A 12,639-nucleotide genomic window follows, 5' to 3' on the forward strand; every position below is an offset into this window, starting at 1 on the left:
TCAACAGGTTGTTCATTCCCTTGGTTTGAACCTCTATGCCTTCCTCTATCCCAATGACGCTTAAGTTTGGTTTTTTTATGTTATCCCATATCTCTTGGATGTTTTTCTCGTGATTTTTTACCAGCCTTTCTGAGTTGGCTAGACTTTTTCAAGATGATATATTTTGTCTTCATTATCTGATGTTCTGGCTTCTACTTGCTCCACTCTGTTGGTGATACTCTCATTTGAGTTTTTAATTTGGGTTATCATTTCCTTCATTTCTAAAATTATTGTTTAATTTTTTTATAATCTCTATCTCCTGATAAAGATGCTTATTTGCTTCTTTTATTTGCTTGTGTATTTCATTTTCAATGAGTTCTTTCATTGTTTGAATTTGCTGTCTCATATCCTCTTTAAGATTCCATTCCATCTGTCTAAGGTATTCTTTGGTCCTCCTGTATATTTAGGTTGTCCTACATTGTTTGTACTCCTTTTCTTCCTTGCTTTTTCATGCTGCTTATGTTACTTCTTGCTCTGTTTGACTGCTAAGTTACTGTTTACTCCTATAAATTTATTTGGTTTTGTGTGTCTCTGGGGTCTCTCTTTTATGATGGGAGACTATGACTAGGGTCTTAGTCTAGAATCACTAAACTTTAGTGTAGATTCATTCGTTTCCTAAACTGTGTATGGATTCTGATGGCATATAGCAGTCTGCAGTTTGGTCTTGGGACTTATATTTAGTTCAAATGATGTGATGGTATTGTGGTTGGTATGTCTTGGCAACCTTGGAAGGTTGCTCTGCTGACGAGGGATATTAACAGGAGAATGGTCTGGAGTATTTGGGGGAAGTTAAGGTCTTGGTAGCACTATATAGCATCCTGGAACATTGACCTATACATATTGAGTAAATTACACATAAACAGCGTTGTATTGCTTGGGAGGAAAGGAAGGGAAGAAATCATTAAAGAGAATGAGAGTAAACAGATAGAATTCAAGGAAAGGGGAATAAGAAAATTGAAAAGAAATGAAAAGACAAAAGAAAAAATAGAAAATAAAAAAAGAAAAAATTTTAAAAAATCAAAAAAAGTGAAAATAGAAACTAAAAAAATAATACAAAAAATATTTTTAAAAATTAAAAAAGAAAAAAAAATTAAAATTAAAAATTAAAAAAATGCAGTCTTAGAGTTCGATTAACTTCTCTTCCAGTAGGTGGAGCTGTGCCCACCAGGCCAAGCTTCTCCTCTCAGTGCGCGGGAACCAATCACTGTGCAGCAGCTCCTCCTCCCCGACTGGGCGGGTCTCCACTCCTGAGTGTCTCAGGCCGTTTCTTGTGTCTAGTCACCTCGCAACTGGCCCCGTTCACAGGTGATGCTAACCACAATACTGGTTGCATGCCAGGTCTCTTGCTCATGGGAGCCCTGTCTTCTTGAACAACTGGGCACACTATCCCTGCTTGCCAATCCCTCAGCCCCTAAGGTTGTGGAGTTTGGGGCTGAGAGCCCTCAGAGTATTTTGCTTGCCCTCTGGTAGCCACGCCCCCAGGAAGTGGTGCAAGAGACCTCAGTTGTCTGCGCTGGTGGGAGCGGTAGCCGGGGATCCCAAGCCACAGGTCCCGCACCACTCCTGAATCCCTCAGTCTGACTATCTACCGCGCTCATGGGAGAGCTGGGAGGGGCCCTTGAGGTTTCCCCGCTGTGTGTGCGGGGGGCTAGGGGATTACACACCTGTCGCCGCTGGTATCAATGAAGTTATCTCCTCGACCACTTTCTGGTGATGTCAGTTCTCTGCCATGTTGGTATCCCATGCAAATGGCAGCATTTCGTTCCCTTTGCCGGGTGACCAAAGCATCGGGTGGGTCCTGACCGGCCCTCTCAAGCTCCGTCTCAATCCTGTTGCCACTGCCTATGAAGGCTCGGTTGGTATTTACCTCCACGGTATTCGGTGGAGACCTGGACCGAGAAGCAGTTTCCGCAGGTTCTTTAGCACTAAACCAGAGCAGTTTGTCTGTGAGACGCAGGCGAACGGGAGCCTGAATTCCACCACTCCGGGCTCCATGTGCGTCCTGATAGGAGCAGGCTATTCGTCCCAGATCCACGTTAGCTCAGCAATGCCTAGTGATCTTGAGAAAACAGCATTTAGATGATTTAAGACTCCCTATGCCCGCGCAGCTGGAGAAGTCAGAGACTTGATACCTCCGTGCCCGCCGTCATGTTGGATCCCTCTTATTTTATTTATTCTTTAGCTCCAAGAGTTTGGGGTTCTTTTTTATGATCACAAGCTTTTTTAAATCATTTATTACTTTGTTATTTCTTTGAATTATCTCTCCATATTCTCTTGTACTTCATTGATTTTTCTTAAAATGAATATTTTTCAGTATTAAGCAATTCACTGATTTATTTTGTTTTTGGGTCTATAACTAGACTATTATCAGGTATCACGTTATCTTTCTTTATCTATATTTATATTTGTTTATCTATATTGATATTTGCCTGTACTAATGTTATAGAGTGACTTTTGTAGTAAAACACTTTAGGCTGGTGATGTATTCTACAATGTCAATTGGGAAGCAATATAAACTTTGGTTCAAAGTGTGAACAGAACTGTGATTTTCATGTAGCTTCTCCTTTTGTAATCAATGTTGGTGATAACAGTAAGCATCTGGTCTAGGGAGAGATGTGGATTTCTTATGCAAAATGGATTCCTCTCTGTGTGTTGTATGAGATGGTTGTGGGTAGGGGGCACTCAACAATTTTCCAGGTTCATGTGGTGTGATGTCCACTTCCTTAGGCCCCAGCAGACAAGGAACAACTGGTATAATAATAGAGGCAATGCATTTCTCAGATTTCAAGGTTTGCATGGGGGTGGGTTTGATAAGGTCGTCCAAGTACACATAGTTCAGTGGTCCCAACAGTGGGGATGGGGCACTTGTCAGTATCTGATGGCCATTCAATGACTGAGCTGCATGAGCGTACCCAGGTGGAGTATCCATCTGTGTCTGAGGCCTGTACAGAGACTTCATGATACTCAGCAGCTCAATCCATTCATGGTAGGCTGTCCAGATGCTTCCTGAAGATGTGAGTTGGTGGGTAAGATCTTCAGCTGTTTAATAGGAGGCAGAGAAAGGTGGGTGGGTTTACTTAGCAACTTCTTCAGGTTAGTGTGGTCTCAGGATGGCACCATGTAGCAGAATACTGGATGGGGTGGCACCATGTGAACTGGGATCTTTCATGGGTTAATGCAGTAGATTCCAAAACTAGGCTCAGTGTTGTAAGGGTCACAACGTTGTCCACGGTAAATTCTTTATTTTTCCATGGAAATAGTGGGAATTGCTGGGGTACTCTTGCTTATTCTTTCCTTGTCATGTGATGGCCTTCTCGTTTATGGTTGTATTGCGGGGCAGCCAGCACCCAGCCAGGGTATTTTCTTGCTCAGAAGGAGTAAGACACCTGCTAAAAAGAGTTTGAAATAATTAATAAAGATTAAGTCTCAGCCATAAATTAGATCAAAGAGGAAGCAGAGTGCCTGATAGATCCTCTAGTCCACATAGGAGCTGGAGCTGAACAAACAGAAAATCACAGAAAATGGCTCCGGTTCTTTATTTAAGGGTGAGTACATCAAAGGCAGGGATAAGGTTTCAGCAGGAGAAGTCTTGTTTCTCCATGTGGAAAGGGTCTTGCACCAAAAAGGCTGATTGTCATCTTGGAAAGCCACACCCATCTCTGAGAGGCTATGTGGCTGTGTGGCTCCAGCAGGTCACCCCATCTCAGGTACTGTGCTGAACCTGACAGAGCTGGGTAGGCAGTCCCATGTAGTGGGCAGTCTCAAACCAGCAGGATTGCTGCTTGAACTTCACAAATACCAGACTTTCCTATCCATTGGATTCTATGCCGATTTGGTTCATGCACAGTTCACAGATGGCTCCCAGCATGGTTAATCTTAACTGAGAAGAATGGGATGGTAGATACCATATGCTTCATTATCTTCTTCATAAGTCCATACTACTTCTCCATGCATGCCACTCTGTGGAATCTCTCTCATATCCCTACTGCACTCCTGCACTCTAACTTTCAAGTAGAGAAATACTGTTTTTCCTCTGTTGAGGTCGTGTGTGTGTGTGTGTGTGTGTGTGTGTGTGTGTGTATGTGAAAATATGCATGTATATAATAGAAAACATTAATTTTAAGCAATAATTTGAAGTTTATACACCACTTACTATGTCTGCTAGAGAAAGCATGAAAAGTAGAATTTATATGCCATAGGAGAGAGGCACAAATAGATCAAGCATCAATGGATCATAGAGAGTGATAATAACTGGGCTTTTCCCAAGGCCAAAGGAATCTTCTTATTGAGAATACAGTAATATATAACTATCACTGACTGAGTCTACACCCAGTCCTTGATGATGTCATTCCAATATAGGATATTGTGTAAAACATGATATTTTACCTCTGTCTATAAATGACTATTCTAATGTGCTGTTAACTCAGTATATTCTGTTATATAGAATGTGAAAGGACAAGTACATTCATGATAACTGACAAATTGTTGCATTTCCTTTTCTGCAAATATGCTGCTTTGATTTGGTGGTACTAGAAGGACTCTCTTTTATCATATGCCCTTAGATATTGTTTATAACAAAAAAGACTATGGACATGAAAGAGAAGCATAATGAGTCATACCCATATTTCTGTGAAGATAAATCATTGTCTCAACTAAAATGCAATGGGCTAATATAACATGCTTATTTTTTGGTGGCATGTCAGTCTCTTCAAGGAATGCTGCGATACAGGTGGTGTGGGTTGGTGTTTGCTGGTAATCAGTTGAATGCTTGTTGGGCCAAAAGCAAGATCAGTCATGGTGAGTAGGGATTATACATTTCTTCTCTTTCTGCCACTATGGCTGTTATAAACATAGCAGGTGATGTCAACTGACCCAATCACTCTGTCTCCTTGGCTATTTAACAGCCTGTTTGTGATGTTCTCTAATGGGTACTACTGCCACAGAACCCAGATCATGTTGGAAAGCTCTGATCCTATGATAATCTATAGTCAAATGGTAGGGATACTAGAGTATAATAGATACCTAGGTGATAATTGTCAAATCATCTATAGTTCCCTGCTGGACTTAGTGTGGTAAGGCTGCATAATCCTATGGATCTACACTGGAATCCTAGTAGGATTTGTCAAAATTTATGTGGTGCATTTCTCAGGAAAGATAACTTTAGTATCATAGGTTTTCCATAGACATATGGGTATAAACGTAAGGTTACTTTTAGTGTGTATTAAGACTTCTAAGGTCATTTTCCTGAATTAAGTTTCAGTAAAACTTGGACCTCCAGTCCAATAAAAGGGTTAAAATCAATATTCCCAGACTGGAATATACTGCTTCCAGGTCATAAAGAACGCCACCAGACATCATAACTTCTTCTTAACAGTGGAGCGATTGAAGTGCAAAATATGATACTTTGCCCTTAATGCTGAGGGTGAGGTCCCAGCACATTTGCTGTGAATAGACTGCAAAAAACTTCATAAATGTGGAAAGATCCTGCATTTTGGTTTTTGTTGTTGTTGTTTTTGTTTATTTTAAATGAAGATTTTGTCCTCAAACTTGATGGTTTACAATGACCTCATGCTGGAAGAGAAAATACTGCTTTTCTTCCATCTCATATAAGGGAGTATTGGAAACTCAAATTACCTACATTTTAGGTGACTGTGTCTCACATCCATAACCACAATCATATTCACGCCTGCTCTTCTGCTATTAATAAACTCAGATTATGGTTATAAATAAATTAGAATTATTTCTTAGTGTGAAACAAATCCATATAAGTCCAGTGTTTGTATTATAGACCCAGAAAATCATCACAGACTGATAACTCCTTTTTTTTTCTTTTTTTCTCATAACATGTATCTTCTATTCTCAAGGTCACAAAATGCCTGTAGGAATTTCACATCTTTAATTTATATTCTAGATATATAATGAAAAATAAAAGAACTGTTTAATGTCTGAAATCATTTGTCTTACAGCCCATTATTTTCATTGTTTCATTTTATCAGCTTTGCTCTGTTACAGAATGCTTTAATCCATGAAGACTGAATTTCCAGTGCCTAGTTAGAACCTGGCTTCCTGATAGTCACAATTGGGAGTCATGGGATGATTAATAAAGGGAGGTAGGAAGGGAGGAAGAAGTATCTCCTTCCCTGCACCTCTCACCTCCACTGGAGCACACTGCCTCTGAAGAAGTAGTTGTATCAGGTCCATGGCTCCAATTCTTATGTGGAAAGAATTACTGTATTTTTGACTCTTCACATAAACTGTTTTAAGCAGAATACTAACTTCACAAAGTTCATATTCTAATCCCCAAACCTGTGGATATTTTACATTAAAATACAAACATAATTTTCTGATGTGATTAAGTTTATAACTTTGATTTAAGGAGATTATCCTCAAATAGTACACATGTAATCACATGTCTTCAGAAGGAGGTTATGGTAAAGCTACTTCTCTTCCCACTCCAATTTAGAAATGGAGGGGCTATCAGATGGTAAATTTGGATACCCTGTACATACCCTCTTTATAATCTCATTTTGTCAGTTTAGTAACAAAATGTTTTCATTTTAAATATGTGCAGTGATTTTGTTTCACTAAGTAGCTCTCAGAGAATTGTGGAGCTGGAGGGAGATAAAGTCTCTGTGAGTCTCCACCAAGCCAGGCCCTATACTGAAGTTTCACTAAATAGCCACTCAAAAATATTGCTTTCATGTAATCCACCATTTTTATTTGCAAGGAAGATGGTAAAATATGTTCTAAATGAATTCAGATGTCTGTTACTAGGGGATAGTGGCAAGGAGGCACTCAGCAGAATAACTCTGACACATGGTCTATGTGCATTGCTAACCTGGTCTCTTGAGAGAAAATGGAAGTGCTGTGATTGGTCTAACTGGATATCTGGCTTTTTGGGGAGAGGAATTGAGACTCCACCAAAGTATATATTTCATTGATTCCAAAGAAATCGGTTTCAATTATCAAGAAAGAAGGACAAATCATGATTGGAAAACTAGCAATTTCTGCCATAGAGAATTAATCATCACAGTTATTCATTTTTTTTTATAACTTCCAGTTAATTGAATAAAGCAATGAGAAAATAAAATGAAAGCTATTTTAATATTTGTAGATTGCTTTATATTTAAAGTAAAAGCACAATGACCCATTGGAGAAAATGTGCACAAGACTGAGTCACATCGTAGCATATGCCTGAAATTCTAGCCACTCTATACGCAAAAGGATCACTTGAGCTCAGAAGTTGGAGAGCATCCAGGGCAAAATAGTAAGAACTCATGCCCACCCCACAGAGAAGGAGAGAGAGATTTTTATAATTTTTCTACTTAACCCTTAAATACATGAATAATTACATTTGTAGATAATATAAATTATGTTAAGAAACAGCATTAAATATAACAACAGAATAAGAAATATACCAAATTTTATTTATAATAAAACTATAATGAGAAAACTTCTGTGAAGTATAAAGAAGATAATTATTTAAAGACCAATAAAATGTTTTCTGGATGAAAAACTCAATTTCTCAGTTGTTCATTTTCCCTTCACTTATTGTAAGTCTAATTCTATAATGATTGAAAATCTAAAGAAATGGCATATAAAAATAACTTTATTCATTAAGAAATACGGAGATATATAAGAAAAATTTAAATGGCTAGATCAATATGTGAGCATTGAAGTATCCTGATGTTGAAATTTGCTATAAAATACAATGACTAAGAATGAAATACATGGTAGTTTATTTAAAAAAAATAAAAAAAAGAAAAGAAAAGAAAGAAAGAAAGAAATAGACCAAAAAATAGAAGAAAATTGATAAACTCAAAGAAGATCCTTATCTATCAGTAAATTTAAAAAATTATAAAGTAAATATTGCATAATTTTAGAGGAATCAATTATATACAGTAATGAAAAGATGCCTTATTAATTTATAAGTTATTTATTTATAAATTTCAGAAAAATTAGTTTAAATGTGAGAAATTCACTTTTGATAAAATTTAGAATTAAAATAATCTAGAATAAATCATTTATCTTGTATTAGTGTAACAATTATTGATAGTAATTGTTAAAAATAAAAGAAAATAATAGCCACCATACAAAATCTTATTATTTGCCTCAAATAATACTTTTCCAACACCCCCTGAGTATTGATTTTTGCCTTTAGTGAATTACCAATTTGATAGGGGAGAAATGGTGTCTCATTTTCTGTAATGTCGAATGGTCTATTTTAACAATCTCCATTGTTTTCTTACTGCCATTCTCTGAGGAATCTAATAGCAATCAAATGAGATTCCTCCTTCATGCCTTCTATCCAGGGATACATTTATATACTGTTGCCTTTTGCAAGTTCAGAGTAGAAAATAAAGAGGATGAAGATTGAGCATCCAGGATTTCATAATGATTCTCCTTTGAAGTCCAACTTCAAACTGGTAAGTTAAAAATCCTCATCTATGTGACTCAACCTGCTTACTACATCTATCACACTATGTGCAGTGTTAAATATGTCCATAAATAAGAAAGATTAAAATGCTGAAATCAGGACTTATAGAAAAGATGAAATGAGGAAATTCAAATGAAATGAATTTAATCTTGCTAAATCAGGGAAAAATATGAAAATCATCATAACAATGTATATGCAAATTGAGAAATTATCAATTCAGACCAAATAAATCTTGCTTTTAGAGATGAGAAATCTATGTATGTTTGACTTATTCAGTGATACTGATTATATTGAATTATTTTATTCTTTGGCTAATTATATGATATAGAGAAAGTAACTTTGTTGTCTTTAGGGATGACATCATTTCAAGAGAGATAAATAATAAAACCACAAAGATACAATGACTGATCCATAGCTTAAAAAATCATAGTATATTACCATACATAAAATATTGATGCTATCATTACATTTATTAAATTGTGTTATATATATGTATTGCTATGGTATGACGAATCCCAATGTTATATGGAATTACAATGTACAGATTTTGAAAAATTAAAAAAATGATAGAGAGTAATACATGAGGAACTTTAATTTTCCTATGACAACAATCTAAAAATGCCCAACATTTAAAACCCTGTTAATGGGCTGGGGTTCTAGCTCAGTGGTAGAGTGCTTGCCTAGCATGTGTGAGACACTGAGTTTGATCCTCAGCCCCACCCAAAAAAGGAAATTAAAAAAATTAAGATATTTTGTCCACCTACAACTAAAAATATATTTTTGAAAAACCTATTAAGCTGCCAAGAATATGACGAAAGATCAAGTCTAGGACTTGATCTTTGCCAGATCTGTTTGCACCTGCAAATTAACTTACTTGCATACTTAATTATAAAAAAAACTGCAGAAGGTATAATTCAAAGAACACAATTGTCTTACTATGAGAGCACAAAGCAGAGTAAAAATTCTCAGCTGTGAGAAAGAACTATTGAAAGCTTTCTGTTTTCAAATTCTATTACTTTAGAAGTTCTCAAGCTACTTTAAAGGGTGGTTTCACAAACATGGTTTAAAAATGGTTAGAATGCAGGTCATTTTTAATGATACAATATTTGCCTCATGATATGAACTATCATGGAAAAATATACATGGTTAAATGTTCATTTCAGTAGCAAAAAATATGATACTCTAAAAATCTAAACTGTGGTTTAAAGGTTAAAATGTCTAAAAGCAAACATGCATTTGATTAAATTTTTATGATATTTCATTAGGTTTGTGTCTAGACCCTGACAAAATAAAGGTATACAGCTGAGCAACAATAAGAATGAGACTCAGGAAACAGAGCAACTAGGGGCCAAAAGAGGAATGCGCTGAACTAATTGGACTGATATAGACTGTTCATTGACCTGGTCTCTTAAATGTAAGTGTTCATATTTTTTTAAATTCATTTAGCTTAGCTGAGTCCTCCTCAGTTAGTAACACAATGTTTATTATTTATATCCAAGCCAGAAAATGTTAAAATCTTAAGAAAGTTAAAATAAAATCATTGTGCTAATATTCGGTACAAAAAGGACAAGTACCAACAGATATCACATAGGTGAAACTACACATCATATACTTTATTTCTGGTTTTGGTTAAATTTAGCAGTTTAATGATTTGTCTCACTCTTTAACTTCCTTGTTGGAGTAAAGTTGACAGGACTATTGGAGTCAACTTCACTAAATTCTAGTCTTAATGACCATGATTTTGTTTTTTCTATGCAAACACGACATGGAAAAACGTGTTAAACAGGGATATCAGATACAAATGGTCTTTAATCCAATTTTACAACAATTGCATAAGAAGAACAGACAACATACACTTACTTTACTGGATACACAAACTAAAGAGCTGGGAATATGTGGGATAAGCTAATATACTTTTAAGAATCAGAGTGTTTCAGTCTAAGAACTTAATCTTTCAGAGCAATATGGTTTGATTTCAATTCACTGTAACTCTATCAACGTTTTTCTTTATATCAACAATACGGGGATAGCAACTTATTAGTTCTCTTCATGGAATTATAGTGCATATTGCAGAATTTTTTTTTTACAATTTCCTTTCTTCTCATAAAACTATAAAGGTGGAAAATTCAGCTTCATTTAGCAGTACTAAAAGTACTAATCAATGGTTTCCTCATTATTTGAAGGTAAAATAGATAACATATCTATATGAAAATCGTGATCTGATTATGTTCGTATTTTTGAATTCAGGAAAAAGGAAAACTTTAAAAAATATAACAAAAATTTAAAAAGGGTAAGTTAAAGGAATATTGTAGTATTTCATATATAAAAATGTATTCCTCTGATTCTTCTCAAACGCCTCCTGTATCATTTTAAACTAAGGATTCATTCACAGTCTGCTTGGAACTGAACATGAAAACAGATAAGGTTTAAGCATGTTCTACTGACTTTGTCTCATATTAACCAAAGGACAAATTTGATCTATGTGGAGTGGTATCCACCACATTTTCTACTCATTTTCTGACCTGTGAAATATCTCAGACTACAAAATACCAAGGGACACCTACAAAGCACTCACCTTACCAATAGGGTTGGCTCCCTAAATAACAAATAAGATGTTTAAGTAAAGATTAGACTTGGTGTCTTGTTAGTCCCTGTCATTTTTTATGTTTTTTTCCACCTTCCAGATGACATCTAAGAAACTCATGAAAATTGATAAATGGCTATCCTAAACAAAAATTCAAGTATTTCTGAATTCATTCTGCTGGGACTTTCCATTTCTCAAGAACTTCAGTTACTTTTTCTTGCCATCTTCATTCTTGTCTATGTAGCCATTGTAGTGGGGAACCTCCTCATTGTAATCTCTGTAATATTTGATAACCATCTTCACTCACCCATGTACTTCCTTCTGGCAAATCTATCATTTTTTGACCTATGCTTTTCCTCTGCTGCAACTCCCAAAATGATTGCAGACTTCCTCAGAAAACATAAAACCATCTCATTGTGGGGCTGCATGGTCCAGATGTACTTTATGCACTTCTTTGGGGGTGGTGAGATGTCTCTCTTGATAGCTATGGCCATTGACAGGTATGTGGCCATATGCAAGCCCTTGCACTACCAGATCATCATGAACCGCAGGATGCTCATTGGGTTTCTGGTGCTGTCATGGGCAGTTGGATTCATTCATACCACAAGCCAAATGGTTTTCATGGTGGGTTTACCTTTCTGTGGTCCCAATGTTGTGGACAGCATCTTCTGTGACCTCCCTCTGGTCATCAAGCTGGCCTGCACTAACACCTATGTCCTGGAGCTCCTGGTGATTGTGGACAGTGGCCTCCTGTCCCTGGTGTGCTTCATCCTCTTGGTCATATCCTACATCATCATGTTCATCACCCTCTGGCAGCACTCCTCCAGGGCCTCCTCCAAGGCTGTGTCCACACTCTCTGCTCACATCACTGTAGTGATCCTCTTCTTTGGCCCCGCTATCTTCATCTATGCTTTTCCATTCAATAGTTATTCTGTAGATAAGTTTCTGTCTGTGTTTTACACTATAATTACCCCCTTTCTTAATCCAGTGATTTATACTCTGAGGAATCAGGAAATGAAAGGAGCCATTAAGAGACTATGCAGTCAGAATAGTGTTTTCTGTCTGAACAGGTAAATATTGCTTCTGATCTCTAATTTTTATGTATTTCTTCTGCTATTTTTATGTTTTCATTATTGTATACTTGTTCACATAATTAAAATTACAGTGTAAAATATTATCAATATTATTCTCTCCAAATCACTGGAATTTTTAAGATATTTTTCTTTAAGATTTAAATGGAAATGTTCATAATGCAGACATAATGTTTAGATATGAATATATTTTTCATGTACCTGCTTGTCTTAAAATGTTTGCAATATATAAACATAATGTCTCTATGTTAAAATTGTATGATATTTCAATGTATTAATATGTAAAACTAGCACACTTTTAATATAACACAGAAGACAGTTTTTGGCATCTATTTTTTTTAAATCATGTTTTTTTTTTAACTTGTGCAATGTTTAAAAAGTTTTTTATCACTCTATGTTAACTTTTTGGAGGTTATTTGGTAAAGTTCAGGATTGAAATTAGTGAAATTTTTTTATTCTCTGGTTCCAATAACTATCCATTCTTATAA

General features: G+C 36.0%; 1 protein-coding gene across 1 annotated transcript; it reads left to right on the plus strand.

The window, feature by feature from the left end:
• The first annotated feature begins 11,192 nt into the window (after positions 1–11,192).
• On the plus strand, positions 11,193–12,639 carry LOC143394696 (olfactory receptor 4K13-like). Its single transcript, XM_076849356.2, has 2 exons — positions 11,193–12,102; positions 12,563–12,639. Exons 1-2 carry the CDS (start codon positions 11,193–11,195, stop codon positions 12,637–12,639), a joined length of 987 nt encoding a protein of 328 aa, XP_076705471.2.

This window comes from Callospermophilus lateralis, chromosome 3 (genome assembly GCF_048772815.1).
Source record: "Callospermophilus lateralis isolate mCalLat2 chromosome 3, mCalLat2.hap1, whole genome shotgun sequence".
Taxonomy (NCBI): domain Eukaryota; kingdom Metazoa; phylum Chordata; class Mammalia; order Rodentia; family Sciuridae; genus Callospermophilus; species Callospermophilus lateralis.